This window comes from Sceloporus undulatus, chromosome 1 (genome assembly GCF_019175285.1).
Source record: "Sceloporus undulatus isolate JIND9_A2432 ecotype Alabama chromosome 1, SceUnd_v1.1, whole genome shotgun sequence".
In the NCBI taxonomy this organism is placed as follows: Eukaryota; Metazoa; Chordata; class Lepidosauria; order Squamata; family Phrynosomatidae; genus Sceloporus; species Sceloporus undulatus.
In genome coordinates, this window is record NC_056522.1 from 148050711 (window position 1) to 148075518 (window position 24808).

Below are 24808 nucleotides of genomic sequence, written 5' to 3' on the forward strand. Positions count from 1 at the left end.
ACCCAGCAATTTTTTTTAAAGAAGAGGTGAAGTTAGCCAGACTTCAGAGTTGCACAATAATGCTCAGGATGGCAGCCTTAGGATAAAGGATGAGTTTGGTCAAAATAACTCTGGAAATGTCCATTCCAGAGCAAAATATACAGAAATATGATCTCTATTTGTATGAGTTGACAGACTGGATTCAGAACCTTACTGTGACCTTCATTTTGGCCCCATTAGGTAAAACATAATTTTGTTGACTCTAGGATCAGCCATGTGGATTTGTGTAGCATAACAAATAAATGGACAAAGACTTGGAATCACAGTATAGATATCAGGGTGGGTAGTAGATCTGTCCCTGTGTGGGGTGGTGAGTCCAGATTTTACTGCCATTCTTACTGCAGTTGTTTTGAGATGAATGGGAGCTCTGCTGGACATGTATTTGGCCTGTGCAGACATGGCCCCTCCGATTCTCACTGGGTTCTTGCACTCTCTTCACTCTGATGCACAGCATGCACATGCACACCTCAAACATTTACACTCAGATATAGGTGGTTCATGTTCCAGCAGAGCTGTCTTCCTCTCACAGTAGGCTTAGGGAAGGCAGATGCTAAACTAGGGTCCAGCAGAGCTCCCATTTAGGTCAGAGCAATACAGGGAAGTGGCGGTACAACCATAGTGGATTTTTGCCGTCCCAAGTGGGTGGCTCCATCAGTGGCCTTAGGATTTTGTCAAGGGTTTCTTGAAGGCATTGAGGTCTTTGATACCCATATGGTGTTCCTTTGCCCGCCTTCCCTAAGCCTACTGTGAAGGAAGACAGCTCTGCTGGAACATGAACCACCTATATCTGAGTGTAAATATTTGAGGTGTGCATGTGCATGCTGTGCATCAGATGAAGAGAGTGCAAGAACCCAGTGTGAGAATCAGGGGTCATGTCTGCACAGGCCAAATACATGTCCTTTCCCTGTCCTCACAGTAAGTAATCTGGATGATACAGGGCTCACTCCCTGGTTCTGGTGCAAACATTTCAGATGATGCCTGGGCAGTTCAGCACTGAACCTGCTATATATCCTTCTTGTTATTGTGTGCCTTCAAGTCATTTCTGACTTATGGTGACCCTAAGATGAAGCTATCATGGGGGTTATTTTGGCAAGATTTTTTCAGAGGAGGTTTGCCATTGCCTTCCCCAGAGGTTGAGAGCATGTTACTTGCCCAAGGTCACCCAGTGGCTTTCATGGCCAAACTGGGAATCAAACCGTGGTCTTGAGAGTCACATTCCAACATGTACAACTTTTTTTCTGATTCTTCCATCCTTCAGCCATTGCTGCCCCAAGCTGAAAGTCAGTCCCATCAGATTCTGGAAAAATAAAGATATCCTTCCTGAATTACAAAAACATCCAGGCTAATTATAAGACAGTAGTGCTTTTCAGTGAAAGTTACTTTAAAAGTTCACACTTTTGTTAAATAACACAGACGAGAACTGGACCCCAGTCCCTGATGCTGCTCAGCTGTACAAATTCCAGTCATTACTTCTAACAAATGAAGCTCCTAGAAGTCACTGGTCTGTTCTTCCCTTTGTAGAGCTAGTGTAGAAAGCTCATGCATACCTTTTACTATACTTTCATACACCAAGGGGAAATCAACTCTTTTTGCTTTACTTTTGTCTAGGATTTCTTAAGTTAGCAAGGAGTGAGCAAGATGTACAAGTGAGCATTTGTATATGTGTGTGAGGATGCTCTCTTATATGTTAGAGAATTGGCACCTAGAGGCCCTGGGCCAAATCTGGCTCCTTGCATATCAGTTGCCTTGACCATTGTTAACAGAAACAAGAAAGGTGTGTTATCCCTTTCTCTTACCTTTCTACCATCAGGCAAAGATATTTTTGTTCAGAATGGCCTTTGGCATTCAAGCTGGCTTGTGGCTGGAGGGATTTTTACCTATTCAGGTGGTGCTGTTGGGGTTGTGTTTCAGTCATGTCTTTATGTTTATATGTTTTTACTTGGATTTTATTATTGTTAGTTGCCTTGAATGCCATTTTTGACAGAATCAGATTATCATTAAGGAGTATACTGATGATGGTGCTTGCACTTGGACTTGCGAGGAGTTTACTGTGCCAGATGGATGTAGGGAACCTTGAGAAGTTCATATTTTAGTCCTTATTCAGTCTTCCCATTCATTTGATTGTTGACCTACATGCTTTTTGAACAGGGTGTGGGAAAATCTGTACATGGGTAGAAAGCCTCTTGCTTTAAGCAACTTTCAGCTGTCTCTTGCATTTCCTTTTTTTACTTTGTAACCCCTGCATAGGTTCATACTTTCCCTTCTGTAGAGTCTATTTCTTTGTGGTTGTTCACCATCTCTGATTTAAAAGATTACAATATATTTCCGGGTGTTGATGTTGTAAAGCTAGCAGTCACAAACCGCAGTCTTCTAAGTCTTCCAGAACAAATTTTTGTAGCCCTTTCAGAGGTGATAGTTGAGAGAAGCCTGTACATTTGCACATGAACTCTGAATTGTTGTCTCCTTCCACTCCTTCCCTTTTATTGCAAAGATTACATATGCATGTAATCTTTAGTTCAGGCATACTTCAGTTAACATAACCTCAGAAGATAAAACTCTTTTTTTAACAAAGGCTTTTTATGCCTCTTCAGCCCCACTCTTCCCCCTTATCCTCTGGGAGGTTTTTTCTTTTAACAGCATCAACATTAAGAGGATAGTGAAGGAAGGCTGGAGAAACACAAACTTTTGGTTTTGGGTTGCAGTCTGTCCACAGTAAATAATGCAATAAACAAAGTTTGAGTAGCTCCTTTTTGTGGTGGTTTTTCCTGCCCCACCAAGGCTTTGTAGGGTTGTGGTGGCGCGCAGTCTCTAAATGTCACGCTGCTGAAATGCTGTGAAGCCACCGCATGTGCGGTCAGCTGTGCAGCTTCCTGGCAACATGGGAGTCTGAACACCACACTTTTACACCGTTGTGAAACCGCCGCCGTATTGTGCCAGTCTATACTAGCTCTAAACCTGCCTCATCAGATACCCCAGTATGTTAAAAAAGCATAGACCTATAGGTTTGGCCACTAGAAGTGGGAATCATAAGAAAAGTGGAAGCTGGAGAATTATCCTTGGTTGCATTGTGGAAGAAACCTTCAAGTGGATTCAAAAGCTTTAATTTACATATGCAAGGCTTATCTGGTTAAAAGTTTGCTAATGCAATCATGCTCTTGAAGTGCTCTTTTTTTTTTAATGATGTAGGAAACATTCCTGTTCTTTCCCTGCTTTTACAGTTTCTGGTACCAAATTTTCTGTTAAAGAAATATACTCAGGAACATAAAGACCGTGTTAACTGAGATCCAAAACACACTGCAGAAATAATTCAGTCTGAGACTGCTTTAACTGCCCTGACTCAATGCTAGAGGATTTCGGGAACTGTAGTTTTGTGAGACATCTGTCAGAGGGCTCTGGAATCACAATAAAATATAATTCCCAGGATTCCCTAGCTCTGAGCCAGGGCAATTAAAGTGGTGTCAAACTGGGTTATTTGTGCAGTGTGTTTTGGACTTAAGGTATAACTGTACCTTATACGTAGCTTTGTGTATACCTGTGTTCCTAACTCTATTAAATAACAGCTTTCATATACCTTTAAATGTATGGAAGATAACAACTGACCCTTCTTAAACAGGAATAGATACAGTAGTCACCTTTGAGCAATATATAAACATGATTGTTAAAGTGCAAATGCATATTTCAGAAATGAATAGAATTATACTGTATATGCAAAGATATAGGGTGTATCTGCACTGTTCAATTAATACAGTCTGACACCACTTTAATTGCCATGGCTCCAACCTATAGAATCCTGAGATTTCTAGTTTTGTGAACTCTTTGGCAGAGAAGGCTAAAGACCTTGTAAAACTATAAATCACAGGATTCCATAGGATGGAACTAGAATACTTAAAGTGGTGTCAGACTGCATCATTTCTATAGTGTAGGTGCATCTTAGAATACATTTTACACGGAGGAAGGCTTTTACATATTTATTCTCCCAACTTTATGTAGGCTTCATGAAGGCAATAAATGGGAGCTATGTTTTATCAAAACCATGTGTGTTCTTCTATTTCTGGAAAATATTGTTATTTATCCTCAAAATTTCAGCCATTCTCTGAACAGTGATGGTGAAGCACTCTATCATATCTGAAGTACTAAAAGTTTATTTGTAGAATGCAGACCAGCTGTCTTTTATTAGGTCAACATAACCATCCAGGTAGCAAACAATATTATCAAAGAACCTAAAGTACATTCTGATTAATTATTAATAATAATGTTACTGTTGGGTAATTCCCCTACCAGAAGTGTTTAAAATCTGCATATATTTTACTTAGCCAATATTGACTTCTGCACTATTGTAGAAACCTTTAATGGAGTTTTTCACTTATAGCAATACAAAAAGAGAAAAGGGATCTTCTATACAAGTTCTCCATCATTCCTTTCCAGAAATTTGACAACCAGCTGATTTTCCCCATCCACATTTAACCCCTATGCTTTTATTTCATTCAGAGATAATACATGGTGTATTAAATCAGAAAATGGCATCATTCCTTCTATCCAAGTAACCATATGTGCAGTTTCAGATACTTATACTCTGATCAGCAGGTACAAACCTTGTGTAAAATGATGGGGGCACTTCATTCTTCCAGTAATGTTTTTGTAAAAGTGTGTTCTGTACAGAAGAAGGGATGCATATCTAGGGTGGAGTTGCAAAGAAAGCTCACTACATTACTGTACTTGTTCTTCATGACACAGGTTCTCTTAGTAGGTTAGACAGGCTGTTAAGAGTTTCTTATCCCTTGAAAAATATTTCAACTCCAGAATGAGACTGAGACAGTGAGCGATGATGGGGAGGGTTGTCACGTATTCCACAATTTGCATAAAATACCCATAATTTCCATAATTTGCACAAAAAATTGTATATTTTCCCTTTGTGAAACACATACAACAAGTATAGGAGGAATCCTTGACTGATCAAAAGTGCACCAACAATCCATCCAGTGTTTCTAATTGTTTAAAATCCATGCATGATGATGATGATGCAGCTATTATAGTTCAGCTGCTGCTCTGTGTGTGGAACTGGCTGTAATTCCAGGTTTCCTGGAGATCTCATTTGGTGCTTAAAACTGACACTCATCTCTCTTGTAAGATAATATTTACCAGTATGTTGATAGATGATACAGTGGGTGCTCTACAGCAGAACAAATATCCCAGTCTTTCAGTTGACGGGGTCAGCATACCGTCTTTGCAAGGGGCAGAATGGCCCCCCTAAACATTCAATTCAATTCCCTGTGGCTGGCTCACTCACCCCACCTCAGGGCAAGCCCAGTGGAAGATTAATTCTAAGGGTTATATAATAAAGAAGCAGAAAAGGAAACAAGAATGTGCAGATGTGACCCATTTCCCATCGCAGTCACTGTGAGAACTGTACAAATAGGCGGGTAGCAGTAAAAGTAACTTCCTGAGTCCGTTCCCAGCTATAGGTTGTTTCTAAGCCTTTAAACATCAAGCTAAAATGAAACTAGCAAGCCATAGTAAATGCAAATTAACCATCTCTGTGCCACTGGACAGTTGTTGTCATTTGATAATGATGTTAACAGGGACTCTGAAACCTGGTGGCAGAGACTGTACACTACAGCTATGCAATTTGAACAATTTGTGCACTTGCAGATTGAAAAAAATATCTTGGGACTGACAAATGATACCTTATAGCTTTGTATGTGACTAGAAAAATTGTGGTTTCTCATTTTCTCAGGATCAGCAAAGATTTTCCTCTTAAACAGAGTTTATGTAGCAGCTACATTGTGCTTTGATTGCCTAAACAGAGTATAATTGCTATGAGTTCTGATTCCACTGCTCACCTGTGTTTTTGTTTTTGTTTGTGTCGGTGCAAAGAAATGGAACCTAGGCAACAATTCCCTCCTTCCCTCTCAACAGTTCATCTCTACTGTTGTTATATATTTACTTGCTTAAAACATCCTTTTATGTAAATATGCAATTTATTACTCAGAACAGTAGCAGATTTTGTTTTGCAAAGCAAAATAGTGTTCACATGGCTTGCAATCCCTGTGATTTTTTTCAGTGAGAGCCTGGTACACACATTTCTTTTTTTGCACTGTGTTTTTTTTGTCTGCATGTACAAAAAGAAGAAGAAGAAGAAAGACACTAAGGGCCCATTCACACTAGGAAATAACCCGGTGTGGAAACTGGGTTATTTACATATATTTTCCATGATCTCTCTCTGTGGCATTTTATCCCTATTGCCATTCACACTCAGGGAACAGCAATAGGGATAAAATGCCACAGAGAGATTCGATTGTGGCAGGAGGGGGAAGGAGGGAAGGAAGAGGAGGGCCGATGCAATGAAGCGGAGGTAGGAGGTAGGACGTGATGGCTGGTAATCAGCACATGTGAATCCTGATGCCCTCTTCCTTGGTTCAATAGTCCACATGTCTGCCCACCTGTATATGCATATGGCCAGTACACCAGATAGCCTATTAAGGTGTTCAGCTTCCATGTGGAGTATATGCTTACATAGGGAGAGAGTATGCTAGTTGTTCTACCCTGCATAGCATTGTTTTCCACACATGTACTGTAACTTTCTGAATAGGAAAGAGCTGGCGTTACTCATGAACATTCTCTGTGTGATTGGGAATTATGATTTTCCAGTATTTCCAATATACACTGAGTATATCCATGGCTTACACAGACACTTATATTCAGAAATTTTCCTGAAGTCTGTGGAAATTGTAACAAAGAAGGTGGAGCTAGCATGCTGTGCCTTCTCATGTCTTTAACCCACACAGATTTAGAATACATAAATAGGACTACTGTCTTCCAATGGGTCATCTGAATGAATTACCCTTGGTGGACCTTATTTCACTGAAGAAGGACTGGGAAAAAGGATGCATACTTGAACAAATTACCAATTATTGAGCTGTTTGCCTTTATCATACTTCCTTGGGAGTTTGTGTCCCATTTAAACAAAGGAAATTCATCCCTATCTAACAGTGTTTAAAACTCTTTTGAGAATTCATATTGTAGCCAATCCCTAGTTATCCATCAGAAGAGTTCAGTGAGCTTAGTTTCAATTGATGGTCCCAATAGCAACCTAGCATGTGTAGCCAAGACTATAATCTGGTCCTTACATGAAGATATAATCCTGAAAAGCTATTGAATGAAGGCAGGCTAGCTGGATGTCTTAAGTGCTCTGGCATCATTTTTGGAGTGCTGAGGATCTGATCTCATGGTGCTTGACATCTAGCCTTTTCGTCTCATGTTTTGTGCTCGGCTGCTATCTCTTGGAGTAGACCTTTATCTAACCATTTATTATTTTATATAGGTAAGAAATGCTTTTGGCATGTTTAGGTTCAGAGTGGCACTAACACTCTAATCAAAGCACATAACAAATTGGCATGAGGTGGTGTGTTAATATTTCTCCTCCTTTCTCCTGTCTTTTCTACTTTCTCTTCCCTCCCCCCTTCTTTTTTTGTAGCCCTTCAGGGTCCCGTCCTCCCACTCCTAAAAGTGATTCAGAGCTAGTCAACAAGTCTTTGGACAGGGGTATTCAGAAGAGTAATCCCCAAATGCATTGGGACTGGGGAGAACTACCTCAAGCCACAAAGGTAAGAGAACAGAACATAAACCAAGACCAAATATTTTCAAATGAGGTTGACGAAGTATCTAATTTTAATTCTGTTGTTAAGGCTGACTGACTGAAACTTACACAGAGCTAGGAAGTTTCAAGTCAGATATTTCGGGAGAATCCTGACACAATGCTTAACCATGGCTTAGTGCAAGTGGGGGAGTAGCTTTGGCTCTCCAGATGTTGACGAACTACTACTTGGCCAGTCTGTCTAGGACAGTTGGGAACTGGAGTTTAGTATCTGGAAGAGTACAAGGTCCCCAGGCCAGGCTTAGTGTTATGTTTATTAAGCATGGATCTGTGCACTTCTTTCTCCAATCTCTTCCTCTGGAGTGACTGTGAAGAGATCACAAGCATTTGTTTTCATTGCACCTTTTTCTTTTAGCTTGTCAGTTTGTGTAAACCAGGACAAAGTACAGTTTATACAAAAGCATTTCAAACGGTGAGCTTAAACCTAAGTGCTAGTCCCAAATAGAGTAGACCCATTGAATCTGTGGACTTTACATAACTGTTGATTTTCCAAGCCCTCGTTAATTCAAGTCTGCTTTAATTTATACACTAGCAATTGGATTTAGGCCCATAGTTTCTAATTCTTGCTTTTTCAGGTAAACTGGACAGAGGGGCAGTGTGGAAGCCAGGGACAAATTTTCCACCTCTTGACCTCTTTCTCCAGACCATAATCCTTCTCCCTTGCAAATGCCAAAATATCCACGTTTTCCTCCCCCCCCCCAAATAGTAACATGAAGTGGTATGACATAGTTTTCAAGTCAAGGAAAGTGATAGTCTCACTATGGTCTGTGCTGGTCAGGTGTACATCATCTGGAGTACTATATTCAATTCTGGGGCCTCATTTTAAGAAGGATATAGGCAGCCCTCTGTATCCACAGATTCTTTATCCATGGATTCAACTATTCACAGTTTGAAATATATATTTTAAAATTTCCAGTAAGCAAACCTTGATCTTGTTATTTTATTCAAGTGATATTATTTTATTATGCCATTGTATGTAATGGGACTTGGTTTCCCATGTATATTTTTATCCCTTTGCCTAGCAAGGATTGGATCTTTACATTACCAAACTCTGTAAAAGAAAACATACTTGTGGTGAAGAGGATTCTTGGTTTATCCCACGTGCATATGATCTTAGTGAATTTACATGACCACTAAGACTGTGTGGTTTTTCCAGTTCTTCCCAATAACATATTCTGGTTAGAGCCCTGGATCACTGCCACAGGATAGATACCGCCATTCTCCCCCCCCCCCCCAAAAAAAAGATGTATTGACAGAAAGATTAAATTTACACTCGACTTTCCTTCCACCATGGAACACAAGGCAAAGTACGTGGGAATTCCCAGGCAGACTCCCATCCATAGGTGTTTGAAACATGACTATAAGTACAGCTGCTCTCAGTAGTGAAAACAGATTGGCTGCAGCTTCTTTTGCAGACCATGCATTCAGCAGCAAACCCAGGTTTGTTTATATAGTCAGCCCTCCATATCAAGTATCCATGGCTTGAAAATATTCCAAAAAGGTACAAATTCCAAAAAGCAATCCTTGATTTTGCTATTTTATATCAGGAATACTATTTTACTGTCCATTGTATTTAATGAGACTTGAGAATCCACAGATTTTGGTATCCACAGGGGGCCCTGGAACCAAACCTCAGTGGATACCAAGGCACAGCTGTATGTTGAAACAATCCTAAATGTGATTCAGTTTGTTACTTAATGACAACCGGGAAGTGTGGTATGAAAGCAACATTCAGTTTACTTTTTTTAACCTCCTTCATGTCCCTCAAACCTTTTTTAAAAATTGTGTATTTGATTTTTCCTTTCTAGATGTCTGTTTCGCTCAAGCCAAAAGAATCCAGCACGACAGTGAATGTGAGTCCCTCGGAAAACACACACTTCCGAGTCATTCAGAGTAATATTTCAGAAGAGCTTCCGAACATATCTGCCTTAACCATCCTTGAACGGGACTATACAGTGATAGCTCTGGAAGAAGCTGAGCACCGGAGAGCAGCTGTACCTGAGCTATATGAGCCAGATGTAGACACTTTAGGAGCAGCTGCACCTCCACTCCCTGCAAGTGAAGAAGTAAAACAGGCTTCGACAAGTTTGATGCATTCAGTGAGCAAAACAGATTCTCCCTCCAGGAAAAAAGGTATATATGGCTTTGTTTTTCACGTTGTCCAGGTGCAATTTAAAAGAAAAATAGTATACCCAGGGATTATGAAAGTTGAAACTATTTGTAATTGGAGAAACAAATTGACTTTCGTAGAAAGAAAAGAGAGAAAGCAATTTGCCTTCTATGGAAACAGCACCATGACCGTAGTCTTTTACAGAGAAAAAAAGGAAGAGAGGGAGGTCTTTTCCTCAGTTTGAACCTAGGTTGCAAACTGGTCCAAAACACACTGTAGAAACAATCCAGTTTGAGACCGCTTTAACTGCTCTAGATCAATACTAGGGAATTCTGGGAACTGTAGTTTTGTGAGACATTTAGCCTTCTCTGTCAGAGAGCTCTGGTGCCACAACAAACTACAATTCCCAGAATTCCCTAGCACTGAGCTAGGTCAGTTAAAGCGGTCTTAAACTGGATTATTTCTGCAGCGTGTTTTGGACCTAAGTTTAGGGATGGTGAACCTCCAGCTGCAGGCTAAATGCAAAACTTTCTAGGTTGCATCCTTTCACTGGTTCTTTTCTGGATTATTGATAATTCCTTACTACAAGGATGTGAGATTGGCATGGACTGGATCTTCAGGTCAGGAGGTGAGGGCAGTGTGACCACACCTCTCAGTGTCCCCTAGCTAAGGTGCTGCAAAGAGCTTCACCTGGCCTTACTCATCCCTCACTTTTCCCATGCAGATCAAGCCAAGCGTACATGCCTAATGCTCCAAGAGCCTTCAATTGGTTGGAATTCAGCTCCTGAGGCACAGGCTGAATGTGTTTCCCTCCGCTCTTGCCTTCCTTGCAAGCCACCCCTTAGCATTACTTGCTCATTTCTCAAGTAGGAAGAGTGAAACTAAAAATGCTCAGCTGGTTGAAGGGACTTCTCCTCACCTCTGCAAACTGTATTTTTGTTCACTTCGTTTCAGGAACTTAGGGGTTCCCACATTCCACCATACCCTCCCATGCTTACCTCAGCAAAAGTGCAGTTATGTGCTGTGTGACCATATTTCATAAAAACTGATTTTTATTCAGCTAACAGTGCAAGTGCAAGTTTTCAAAATCTCAAATGGCATCATAGGGTCCATGCTACTTCCTCTTTAGAAGCTGTTTTTGTCTGTTTGCTTTGTGACTGGGCTGTTTGTGTACATCTCCTTCCCAAGCTCTTTGATCTTTAGGAGGTGTCCTTCTAGTGGTGTCATACTCTCTTCCGATCAATGTGGAGTCCACTCAGAAAAGGACATTTAGTGTGCCTGGACCCTTCAAAATCCCTTATCCCAGGACAACCTTTTGAGTGTTTGGGGCATGATAGAAATATTCTTTTCACCCAATTTGTTCAAGATTAATTTTATTTTCATCTGTCTATTTCTATTCCTATGTGTATGCATCTTTATATTGATATGATAGCTTTTAAAAATCATTTTATATGTATGTTCTGTATGCTTTTATTTCACATCACCGTAAAAAATCTTTTCATAAGGAGTACAGGTTGAGTATCCTTTATCTGGAATTCCAAAATCCGAAATACTCCAAAATCTAAAATTGTTCACATGGGTGGCTGAGATAGTGACAGCTTTGCTTTCTGATGGTTCCGTTTACACAAACTGTTGCATGCACAAAAGTATTAAAAATATTATGTATAAAATTGCCTTCGAGCTATGTGTGTAAGGTATATACAAAACCTAAATGACTATCATGTTTAGACTTGGATCCAATTTTGGGTCCATGGGAAAATATTCCAAAATCTAAAACACTTCTGACTCAAGCATTTCTGATAAGGGAGACTCAACCTGTATGTATATTTTGTTCAATCAATTAATTAGTAAATCTGGATAGAAGTTTGCTGTAAATTATTCAACTTCTGGTAACCTCTGGCTTGCTTTCTATATTTAATTTTCATTAACTTTTATTGTCACCCACTCAGATCACCTTTGGTATTGGTTGTTATTGTTGGTTTTGCTAAGTTGTGGTACATACTTCTGAGGGAGGATAGGCTGTGTTGGGATCTTTTTTATCAATGTGTTTTTAAAAATCTTCTTAATACAGTAATCTTTTAATATATGTTTAATTGCATTTTAATATTTTACCTTTTTGTCTTCTTAGTTATTATCTTTTTTTTTTTAAATCAAGTTCTGAGCTATTTTGGGTCCTAGCATTGGGAAAAAGTTGTTGTTGTTGTGTGCCTTCAAGTCATTCCTGACTTATGGTGACCTTAAGGCAGACCTATCGTAGGGTTTTCTTTTCAAGATTTCTTCAGAGAGGGTTTGCCTTTGTCTTCCTCTGAGGCTGAGAGAATGTGAAATGCCCAAGGTCACCCAGTGGTTTTCCATGGCTGAGTGTTGGCTAGTCCAACATTAAAATCACTACACCATGCTGGTTCTCACTAGGATAAATCAATAAACCAGTAGGGAAACATACAAATATTGTAAATAAATTCTTATAGCAAATTCTTCAGTATATGACTTGGATGTAGATGATGGCTGTTATAAGCACTGAGAATCAGATATTTCATTTTTAAAGACTTTAAAAAAAATTGGCAAGAAGAATGTGATTTCCTTTTAAAGGGGGAAAAATTACTTTTGGGATTGATCACATTGTTTGTGTGTTCCACAGATAAACGCAACCGGCATCTTGGTGCTGATGGTGTCTATTTAGATGACCTCACAGACATGGAACCAGAGGTTGCTGCACTCTATTTTCCTAAAAAGTACGTTTGGTAATAATTTACAATATTATCTTCTCTTGACAAAGCATGTTATGTATGCTTTTATTTTCTTCTTATTAAAATGAAAGTTCAGATTTCCCACTGCTGCAGAATGCTGTGCCCAGTTACACAAGTCTGTGTTTCTGTAGTACTTCCTTGGAATTGTGTAATCTGACACAATAAATTGCCTTGAATCTGTTAACAAATGTTTCTATTTCATATTCAGTGTTTTTTTAAACATTACTTTGTTAGGAAAGCAGAAATTCCAGATTAGCAAAGGAAAGATACAGGACAGCAAATGGAAACTTTTTGATCATGAAGAACCACATAAGAAATATCAGGCATCACATTTTCAGGTTTACATCTATAGCCATAATGTCTGTAAATATAGCTTGTTTAAAGACTTGTGTAACTGGGCACAGCATTCTGCAGCAGGGGGAAATCTGAACTTTCATTTTAATAATAAGAAGAATAACAAATGCCTGGTTCTAATACGTGTTATGATCTATCTAAAGGAAACTCATATGTTGCCCAGTCCTGGTAAATGGAAATATCAAAAAGCACCAGAATGAATGAACCTAAATGCCCTTGGGCCCATTCATACTACAGCATTAAGCACTATTATTCTACTTTAATTGCTATGGCTACATCCTGAAGAATCCTGGGATTGGTGTTTTAGGGAAGAGCATTTGAATTCTCACTCAGAATGCTTCTCTGGCACCTCTGATCAAAGTATAAATGCCAAGATTTCGTAGGATGAAGCCATGGCAGTTAAAGTGGCACTGTAATTGTGGCATATGAATAGATGCTTTAAATACAGAAAAGGGTAAAGCAGACTTCCTCAACCTAATATGATCCAGATGTTTCAGACATCAACTCCCATCAACCCTAAGGGTCAGTGGTCAGAAATGCTGGTGTCCCAAATATCTGGAAGGCACCCGGTTGGGAAGGGCAACATAACAGCTAGTAGAGCATCTATACCAATACGATACAGGTTTAGTTGTGTAAGATGAGTGAAATGTATGGATGAGAAGGAAGAAGATACAAATAATGGTTCTTCTATCCTTAGTGATGATAATGCCACCCATTTGAAGAACATGACTGAAAATGGATCCCGCTCGGCGAATCAGTCCCCCCAATCAGTCGGAAGCTCAGGCGTTGATAGTGGCGTAGAAAGTACCTCAGATGGAATAAGAGATTTGCCATCCATTGCCATTTCACTTTGTGGAGGACTTGGGGACAGCAAAGAAATATCTAAAGGTGTGCAACAGCACTTCAGTGCTTAACGTTTTATAATCATGCCTTGCTTAATAAAAATAATCTAATCTTTTCTGGAAAATTATACAATGACCTCTTGTGGCTGTGCTATGGTAAGGCATGATTTAACATGTCAAAATAAAAATAAAAATGAAAGCACATGCTATGACAAATATAGGTTGAGTCTCCTTTATCTGGAATATCGAAATTCTCCAAAAACCAAAACTTTTTAAATGGGTGGCTGAGATAGTGACGCCTTTACTTTCAAATGGTTTAATATACACAAACATTCACTGCACAAAATTATTAAAAGTATTGTATGAAATTACCTTCAGGCTATGTGCATAAGGTGTATGACTTTGGTCCTATCTCCAAAATATCACATTATATACATATATGCAATATTCCTAAATAAAAAATAAATCTGAAATCCAAACCTTTTCTGATTCCAAGCATTTCAGGTAAGGAAGACTCAACCTGGAGTAGTAGAACGGTATTGACTCAGCTGTATATTTCAGTTTAAGTTTGGCCAATTCTTTGTAGTTCATGAGCATTTTCATTTCATTTGTTCTCCAGAGAGGTTTTTGGAACAAGAAGTCACATATCAGCAGTTTGTGGACAATCCAGCTATCATTGATGACCCTAACCTTGTGGTGAAGATTGGAAACAAGTAAGTAAAGCTCAGCAGGAAGAAATGAGTGTATTTTGCCAGAAACAGCATCTAAGAATACTTGATGTCTTTTTCATATTGGCAGCTGTTGTGAAAGTCCCAACAAAGATTTGGAATTCTGGGGCACTCTTAATCTTGTTCTCAGTTGTTATAGTAAAGGCCCATATTGGATTTAATGGAATGCCTTTGTATTTATTAATCCACATTATAAATATTTGCTGACAGTTCAAGGCATGTAATGTTTTGTAGATGTTAACAAAGGTATATAAACTTTTCTGATCCTCTAGATATTACAACTGGACAACAGCAGCTCCTCTCCTGCTGGCAATGCAGGCATTCCAGAAACCTTTGCCAAAGGTGAGATTGACTAAGGAAGCATTTTGGGGGGGTGGGGGGGAGAAAGACAGGTACGTTCGTTGAACAAAAAGTAAGTGTCCATAGGCATTTGATAGTACTGAACACAATCAATGACTCATTCTGGGGTCCCCCCCCCCGCGTCCAAGCTTTTACTTCCTTGAATTCTTGATTGAGTTATGATAAAGCATTCTGTGGGGAAACATGGTCCTGTTTCTTTCCTTTTCCAGTAATCCTTCTTTTCTTGGGTTTCATAGAATTGTCCTCTTACACACTCATGTTTGTTTTGTTTAATATGGTTGCTCACTAGGATGAAATCTAAGAACTTCTGTTGTTGAATTGTAGTTGAAATTACATTTCTATTTGCAGGTTCTTGCAGTTTGGTTTAATTTGGGCATTAAGTTTGCGATATCAAGTGCTTATGTATATCAGTGACTGTTTTACTCCAGGGGCTGTCAGGATATTAACAAGCACCTCCTAGAATCTATAATTTGCCTGAAATTGAGCCTGTTGTTAGGAGGGATTTGCATAGCAAACCTTTAGGACTGAACAATTCATCTTAATAACTGAACACCCTTTTCATAGGAAGACAACCTTGACTAATGTGTATAGAATACAGTGGCCCTATCAACTCTGTATTGTAGTTGGATGGTAGAGTTGGCTTTTTAGCCTTCTTAATATCATCTCTCAGGAGAAAGAAGGATTGGAATTTAGCATCTCCTGGACAAAATAACTATTAGAGTAATTCCAGTTTGAAAATGGAATAAACTTCACAAGATTCACTTATATCAAGTTACTAACATTCCCCTTGTTGATCGTCCATTCACAGTGAGTAGAGTTTGATTATGACACTCAGCAAGGCCAGGCTAGCTCTTGTGTGGCTTAGCATTTGAGAAATTGATGGAATAGCTGGCATGCTTTTCCCGTACTACTGAAGGGAAGATGGATCTGCACACTGCAGCAACATTCAGAAATCTAACCATAACATTTCAACAGATACATTCTATTCAATGGCTGAGCAGGCTGCGATAAGAATATATCTACCAAGAGATAGAAATGTTTAGCCGGTCATAATTGAGTAGGAGCCTTAGCTAGTACAATAGCTTCATGATGTTAATAGTGTTGGATCAGGATTTGCTGGAGCCTTGACTGATTTATCTTCAAGAGCCATATGTCATATTCCTTCCTGTACCATGGCTTAGACAAGTTCTTTCATTACTTAGACAGTGACTAATGCATATTATTTGATTTGTTCAAACTCTTACTGTAAGCCAGAATTGGGGAGCATTAGTCTGTCAGAAAGTGGGTTCTAATATGTCTGCCCTAGTCAGTATAGCAGAAGGTTCACAATAATGAGAGCTGTGATCCAAAAATGTCTGGAACATCAAATGTTCCATAACATTGCTTCAACTGCCCAGCGAATGTGAGTAGACTCTTTGGAAAAACTGTAGCATTAAATATGGTATGAGGAAATCTGGAGAATTCTCTCTCTGGTTTTGCGGTGATGGTCCATTCATACATGCAGATCATTACATGTTGGTAACACTCTTCAGCTGATTCATATGTGCATCAGCTCAGATATTTTAAAATAGAGATAGGCCAAGTTATGTTATTGGATTGCCATTCCCATTGATTCTGCTGGCTAGGGCTAGATCAGAACTGCTGAAATTTGCCCCCTTCTGTTTTAAAATATTCCTCTTTTAGAAAGTCAATTGGTTCAAAGTGAATTTGAACACATGCAGCTTTTATTTTAATTGTAGATATACTGAAAAGTTAATTCTAGCAACAGTGGCTTAAATTCCAAAATGGAGGAATGAATGCACCTGGTTTTTATATTTGTTTTTATCAGAATAAAAGGATATCTGTATTTATAAGCTATTCATTTCCAAATATTTTTATTAAAATAAATCTTTTTCTTCATCAATAAGTGACTAGTGGCTACTTGGTAATCGTGTGTGTGTGTGCCTTCAAGTTACCTGTTGATTTATGGGGACCCCATGAATTTCATAGGGTTTTCTTAGGCAAGGAATACTCAGAGGTGCCAATTCCTTCTCTGAAATATAGGCCACAGCATCTGGTATTCATTGGCGATCTCCCATCCATGGGAGACCTTGCATAGCCCCAAACGGGATCTGGTGCCTTGAAGGCATTTAGATTGAGCACTTGGAAATTATAAAAATTCAAAAGGGAATAATAGAAATTGAAAAATTGGATCTATTATCCTTTCATCTATTTCCACTGCTGAGTAGTTTTCAGGAGACACTGACTCACCCATCTTGCTAAGTTTCATTATGATTTAAGCAAGGACATCTTGCCCACCTCTGTTCCTTACCAGCAAAACCCCTTTTATGATTTTTACTAAAAAAAAAGCTGAAAAGTAGAGACTTCTTTCTCCCCACTCTCCTAAACATTATACTAATGCCTTATTATGCTTTTTTTGTTCCCATTTTTATTTTCTATTTTTATTTTCAAATTTCCTAAGTGTTCTTGTTTAAGTTATTTCTGCTCAATTCTGGATACCATTAGGTTTTGCTTTGACAAGATTTGTGGACCACAGCCAGTATGTTTCCTTTGGCTTCTCTTTGCCTGAGTTTAAATTGTGTGTGCTTTGCTTGTTTGTTTTTAAACTTTTGTTTGCATGAGTTAGATTACCTTTTTGTTCTGTTCCATTATTTATGTTACCATCCATTTATCACAGGCCACTGTGGATTCTATAATGAGGGATAAGATGCCCAAAAAAGGTGGAAGATGGTGGTTTTCTTGGCGAGGGAGGAATACCTCTATCAAAGAGGTAAGTTTGAAAATGAGATGAACTGAGTTTTCCTTCTAGGTTAGATGAGCCTGTATTTGGAGATGTATGTATCCCATGTAAACAAAAAGTTAATGTATCTCACTTGGCATTTGGGCAATCCAAATTTGGCATTTAAAAAGAATATTGAAATATATATTTTTATGCAAATCTACATTTTTGTGCATGATTAATCCAGTATCCTTTGCTGTTTTACTCAGGTTTCTCAACTAGTTCATTGGGAGGAAGTTTAAAAAACCACACAGAGTACTGAAGCCTAGTTAAAACATATGATGAGTTATAGTGTTTCCTCAAATGTTGGTGGCCAGTTTTGAAGCACAACATGTTTTTGTTTTTTAAAAAAATGTAGGCTGAAATTCTGTAGTCAGGGTTAATATTTTGCACTTCTTTCTGCATAATAATGGCAGACATACAGTTCTGCAAATAATAATAATAATAATAATGATAATAATAATAATTTCTTACCCGCCTCTTCCCATAGGTTGAGGCGGGGAACAACAGCAGTTAACAAACAAGATCAGTTGAAACAAATTAGTTAAAATCCACATCCATTTAAATAGACAAATAAGATGTACATATATGAAAACAATCTACATTTAAAATTCGAAGTTCAAAAATCATCTGGATAAGCCTGATGGAAGAGACTGGTCTTCAATGCTCTTTTACATTTGGACAACTTATTCAGCTGTTGCATCTCTTCCAGCAGGTCATTCCACAGTCTAGGGGTTGCTGAAGAAAAAGTCCTCTGGCTGACACTTGCCAACCTAGTCCCGTCTGACTGGAGTAAATGTCCATCAGAGGACCTGAGCATATGAGGCAGATTATATGGGAGGAAGCAATCTTGTAGGTAACCAGACCCAAATCATTTAGGGCTTTAAAGGTAATAACCAACACTTTGTACCTTGGCCAAAAACTAATTGGCTGCCAGTGAAGTGATTGTAATATGATCTCTCCTGGATGTCCCAGCAATCAATCTGGTTGCTATGTTTTGAATTAGCTGAAGTTTCCAGACTTGGTACAAAGGCAGCCTAGTGTACAGTGCATTACAAAAGTCCAGCTTTGAGGTTACCAGCACAACCAACGTTAGATCCACCAGCTCTAGGAAGGGGCGCAGCTGGTGTATCAGCCAAAGCTGATAGTAAACACTTCTGGCCATCGAATCTGCCTGAGCTGTCATTTATAGTGATGGATCCAGAAGCTTCTTTATGTTCCTTCAAATAGTGTTCTGAGCTGCTGTCTAACAACAGAAGAGCTGCCTTGCGGTTCTTGGGCAAGATCCATTTGACAGAACATTCTGCCTCAAGCAGTGCCCATCCAGATGCCCCTGGGAAGTTTAATGCAAGGCATGATGGTGATTGGCACATCCCTGTTGGTACTCTTAAGGTAGCTTTCTACTGAATTTAGGAGCAATGTAATTGCTTCAGGTGAGCTAGATGGAAAAGATGAGGAATAGGTTGTGTCCACTGAAGTTTTTTCACCAGCAGAAAGGCTGCTGCTGGCACAATGCCCCTTCTTCCCCACACTGTCCTGTGCACCCCCTAAATCTGTTCCAGAGGATTGGAGAACCTTGTGGATGATATTTGGGGGGCTTGCAGGGGAGACTGGAGAAGGGGAAACTCCAGTTTCCAAGAAGAAGCTCTCTGACTTCATATTGTATTTGGCCCACCAATGAGAACAGCTTTGCACATCCATGCTGTTTCTCTTCCTTTCTGAAAGTATGGGGAGATAGTGCACTGCAGTTTCTCTTCTTCATTCCACCAAGACAATTCTACAATGACCGTGGGTCTAATTTGTAGAATCAGCTAGATTTTCATTCATTTTCCTTTTCTTAACTTTCCTCATAGGAGACAAATCCTGTGCAAGGTCTGAGTGGGAAGGAAGAGTCAGACATTACAGACAGGTATTGAAATTTTCTCTTCTACTCTTCAATTAGTGGAGTGCTTTAGAATTCTAACCCCATTGTCTTCTCAACAAGACTGTGCAATAATTTGGCTGAGAAAGGAATAGACTATGAGTTTCTTAGCTAATTGGGGATTTAAACTGTGATTTATGTGCATGACTGAGAGGTTGCCAAATCTATATTTTTTCTTTACACTTAAAAGACACCATGGTTATGGGGTGAAACAAGGTAATTATGTCAGCGTAGCTTTGGGCATAAACTTAATAGAACCATCCTGCATCTACTTACAAGAGGGCATTTTTACATAGTGCAGAAGGACTGCTCCGGAAAAAAATAATTTAAGGATTAATGTCTATGTGTCATTTGGGATCAGTTTGAGTGATTCTCAACATGGTGACGGTGGAGCAAGCTCCACTTAGAATGAATAGCATTTGTCTTAGATCACAGCAATCTCAGTCATTGTTGTTTAGAAAGTGTGAAAAGCTTACCATAGAAGGATATTAAGAAGGCTTTGCTATCTAAAGTTAGAAATATGTGGGTAGATGTACAATTATTGTCTCTCCGCATGCATATATTTATACAATAAAACAAAAAAGAATCATAGTGTTATTGCCATTGAGGCTGATGTGTGTTTCTAATCCTGTGCAAAAGGGTTGCAGTTCCTTGGTTTTTGTTCTAATTTTTTTGAGGTGCCTCAAAGAAACAGGCAGTATTGAAGTTTATTTATACATAATATTTAGAAATCAAACTGTATGGCAAAGCAAGGATAGATCCTAAGCATCTATTAAAAGAGAACTGTATTATTATTATGGCAGTTTCAAGGATTCAAGGATTAATTAAGAAAGCAGCTAACTCTAAATATTTTAGTCTGACCTCTGTGTTGGAAAATAACCCAGGGCTAAATAGCTGAGCTTGCTAGGTATTGTTGACTCAATTTGGCCAAGAAGTCAGTTCGGATATTCTTTGTAGTAGTCATCTTAGAAGTCCAGTGGATGTGGTGTTGCTGGTGTAGCAGAAAATCTATAAAGGAGAAAAACTGAATTGTCAATAATCAAAGGCTGATATGAATGAATATATGAATTTGCAATCAGATTAACATTATTGAGGCCAGTGTGATATTATGGTTAGCCTGTCAGACTAGGGTCTTAAATCAAATTCCCATACAGCTATGGAGCTCACTAGGTGGCCCTGAAGCTGTCATTATTCCTTGGACTAACCTATCATATAGGGTTGTTGCGAGATGGGAATTTTGTATGCAGCCCTGATCTCCTCTGAGGAAAAGTGGTATTCCATTGTAATAAATGGAATAAATAGTGAGTTAGAGTTATAAAATGTGCATTTATGCACTTGGTCTTTGACAGAGCAGTACAAAAAATGAGCTCATGCATTGTAATGTGTAATGTTTCAGAATCAAAGATGAGTCATCGTCAAGTGATGAAGACCCTAGAACTACAAATCAAGCTTTTGGATCCTTAAATTCAAGTGCCAGTCTCCATCCACTATTGTCTGGAGTAGGTTACAAAAAGACCCTTCGACTCAGCTCTGAACAACTTGTAAGTTCTTTTTGTGTTGACTATTTGCTGATTTACTAGATAACATCTCCACTCACTCCCATCTTAGATCTAAAGACAAGTATCAACATTTCACATCATTGCCTTAGAAAGTTGCATCATAACTGTTCATGCTCACCCTAAAGCCTGGATGGATAAGAGAATAGAGAGGGGTTAGTGATTCCACTACAGACTGCACTCTTGCCTTTCACTGAGAAATGGTTTCCTTTTTTAATAAGAATTAAACTACAGTACTTGCATTAACCCATGGATGAGTTGACTCAGGGTTTTTTTGGTCAATTTTTTTACCTAAATTTCTAGACTTATACATGAGTATATACAGTATGCTGCTGGCATAACCCCTGGTAATGTGATGCAAGTGACTATACTAGAACTGATGAACAAACAACTCTCCCCATGTGTATATGGGAAATCATTGGCACGGTACAGACCACCCAAAAAGGGCAGCCTGCTGGTGCCTGTTTTTCCGCTGGAAGGAAGCCACAGGGGTTTATTATGCCACGGCGGCAGCGCAACAAATGCGCCACTGGCGCACTCGTTATGTAAGCGCCACTTGGCGCTGTGCGAACGCCACATGGCGCTTACATAACAATAGCGGCACCCATGTATAAAGGGCACCACCATTGTTATGCCCTCGTCACATGCTAGGGTTGAGAGGTGTGTGGGTGCACCATCCCAAGGCAACCCTAGCATGTGACGAGGGCGTCACGAAAGTCCCGTCTGTTCTGGGCCAATGCTATTCACTGAAACTATCTAAAATGAAATAGGAATATTAAATAAACTCAAGAATTTTAAGTCATGCCTAGTAGCTTCATATGAAAGGAGAAGCTGGATACTTGCAAAGTGTTTTGCATTGAACAGAAGAAGAGAATCTTGATTGGGAGCATGGTATTAAGCATGGTTTTTAGAAAGAGAGAAGTAAACCTGAAGTGTCTGACTGACAAGGATTATTTGTGAATTGTGCCCTGCTTTTTGCAGGCTAAATCTTTAGTGATCCCAGTGACTGGATTGCAAAACCAAAGGATAGCAGAAGGCAAAGGGCTGCACAAGCATCAGTGAATTACTATGTATTTTGGAAACTCCAGATAGGGTAAATGTCTTTGCAGGTTGTGGCAAGTTGCTGTAGTTCTCAGGTTGTTGTTTTTTTTAAACCCAAAGGATGTTTCTGCTGTCTTGCACTATTTTCTGCCTACTCCTGGCACCTGTTGGAATATTTTATTGCAGCCTTTGAGACACTTTTAAATTCGGACTCAGTGTGGAACTAAAAAAAGTTTCACTCTCCCCTTTCTCTTTCTGTGTTTTTCAGAGTTATGGCATATCAGTGAAATGGCACAGTTACACTATAGCATTATAATTAAAACAAACAAAAAAAAAATCAAAGAGGAGAATATTTGGTCCTCAAACCAGCAAACAAGATCCTAATTATACAAAACAAGGGAAAGGGCTCTAGCACAGATCCATGAAATCACTATGAACACTCCCCCAAAATATTGGAATGGGTGGACTCAGAAATAACAACTACCAAAATTCAAGGATCTATACATTGTGAGAAGTCAGGCTTCTTTAGACCAATCTAGATGAGTTCTCAGTTGGTGCATTAGTAGCTATTTAAACCAGTAGTAAAAAAATATGCTTGATCCAAAACACACTGAAGAAATAATCCAGTTTGAGGCTGCTTTAACTGCCCTGGCTCAGTGCTAGGGAATCCTGTGAACTGTGGTACCAGACAGAGAAGGCTAAATATCTCACAAAACTACAGTTCCTCAAATTCCTTATATTGAGTCAGGGCAGTTAAAGTGGTCTCAAACTGGATTATTTCTGCAGTGTGTTTTGGACCCTTGTCAGTTGTTTTGCTGCTTTGTCCATTCCATGCCATGAATTGTAGAGCGGAATGCCATGTTAATGTCATTGGTGGGTTATATGTCAAACATGAATAAGGATGGACTCTGAATTTTTTGTTTCATTGTCAGAGAGGGGAATCTAATCATGAGTTACTAAAACAATTTACCATCTCCCCTGTAAGTCTGTGTATAAGACTGTGCAGTATTCTGAGTTATCTGGATTGTTAGTTTGTGCAGCTCTAACTTTGCAAATGTTTGTGCATCTTCTTTTTCATAAAACAGAAAAGTCTGAACCTTAAGAATGGCCCCAATGATGTAATTTTTAGTGTTACGACACAATATCAAGGAACATGTCGCTGTGAAGGCACCATCTATTTATGGAACTGGGACGACAAGGTCATTATTTCTGACATTGATGGCACAATCACAAGGTGAGTTTTTAACAAGACAGTGGATGAAAAAATTCCATTCAAGGAACCCTTTTTAGAACTTTCTGATAAAGCAAGCCAAGGAGCAATTAGCATAGTTTTGAAGGCTCTTGTTTTTCCACTTTTCACTGAAATAATTTTTAATGGTTGATCTTTGTAGATGTTGGTGGCCCAGTATCATTTTTTATTGTTTCATTCCTTGTTACTCAAGGAATAGTTTCATCCCTTGTTAATGTATAATGCCTTTGTCATACTGGATGGAATCCAGTCTACACCTGATGCTTGCCTGCACCCATCCTATGACATAACAGTGACATACAGAAGCTATTATGGCATTATGCCAACCTGGTAATGCCAGATAATTCTTTTGAATGCATTCGATTGCCATTTTTGCAAACCAGGCAGAAACAAATCCTACTAAACACAAACAGGGATCGCCAAAATACAGGCTACACATTACAGCAGGGGGTGACAGCTGTGTTGATGGTCGGGACAGGTTTCACTTTCACACTTCTCCCACGTTCACCACCACTGTTCTCCAGCAGGGACATGATGGCACTTCTGGTTTTGTTCTTAGCTGAAAATAAGCCAAGGAGGACTGGAGATTTTTTTTGGTGGGGGGGAGGGGGGAATCAGATATAACCAAACCATGGTACGTTTGAGCTATTTTGCATTGTTCTGTGGCCAGTCTTTCACTGGAACAATATTAAACAAAATACAGAGGCAGGGGTTGGGAGGGATATTGTAGGGGCTCTGAAATGCTGCAAAAGGGGATTGGAGAGTGGAACATGGCTATTGGGGCATGCTTTCTCTTCACCTGAATTACAGTAACAATAGCTAAGAGTTCCCAACTAGTTTATAATACAGAAAGTCATTGATTGTTAGACACTGTCTGATTTTTATTACTTGTTTTGGTGCTTAGTATTCATTTCAAAATGGTATCCTTCATATTTGTTTCATTGTGATGATCTTTGTTACACATAGTTGTATATCATGCTGACTACGTTCTTCCTGTAGAAAGGTGACTGATGAGAAGGATGACTACTAGTTGTTGCTAGTAGATCCATAGCATTGAGCTTATAGTGATTCCAGGATCAATTCAGGTCCAAAACACACTGCTGAAATAATACAGTTTGAGACTTCTTTAACTCCTGGGACTTGTAGTTTGTGTTGGCACCAGAGCTCTCTGACAGATAAGGTTAAATGTCTTACAAAACTACAGTTTCCAGATTTCCCTAGCGATGGGCCAGGGCAGTTAAAGCAGTCTAAAACTGGATTATTTCTGCGTTTTCCTGTGTGTTTTGGATCTCTGTTAAATCAGGAATGGTGTTTGAAAAGAGAAAAAAGGTGTGGTGCTTGTAAAATTCCTAGAAACTCCTGTATTGTTACGCGTCAAGTTGAAAAGCAGAGCAGATAGATTATATAATAAAAATACATTTTAAACAA

At 39.1% G+C, this 24808-nt stretch overlaps 1 protein-coding gene across 6 annotated transcripts in view; it reads left to right on the plus strand.

The window, feature by feature from the left end:
* Nucleotides 1-24808, plus strand: part of LPIN1 (lipin 1) — a 156600-nt gene that overhangs the window by 118260 nt on the left and 13532 nt on the right. For 5 of the 6 annotated variants that reach the window (XM_042439707.1, XM_042439727.1, XM_042439717.1 and 2 more), the window contains 10 exons: nt 7514-7643; nt 9502-9826; nt 12442-12535; nt 13602-13792; nt 14366-14459; nt 14747-14816; nt 17512-17604; nt 19467-19522; nt 20931-21075; nt 23217-23365. In XM_042439707.1, coding sequence (XP_042295641.1) covers nt 7514-7643; nt 9502-9826; nt 12442-12535; nt 13602-13792; nt 14366-14459; nt 14747-14816; nt 17512-17604; nt 19467-19522; nt 20931-21075; nt 23217-23365 — 1347 coding nt within the window. Of the gene's footprint in view, nt 1-7513; nt 7644-9501; nt 9827-12441; nt 12536-13601; nt 13793-14365; nt 14460-14746; nt 14817-17295; nt 17374-17511; nt 17605-19466; nt 19523-20930; nt 21076-23216; nt 23366-24808 lie in introns of all 6 variants that reach the window. The other variant, XM_042439753.1, reaches the window with a different exon arrangement.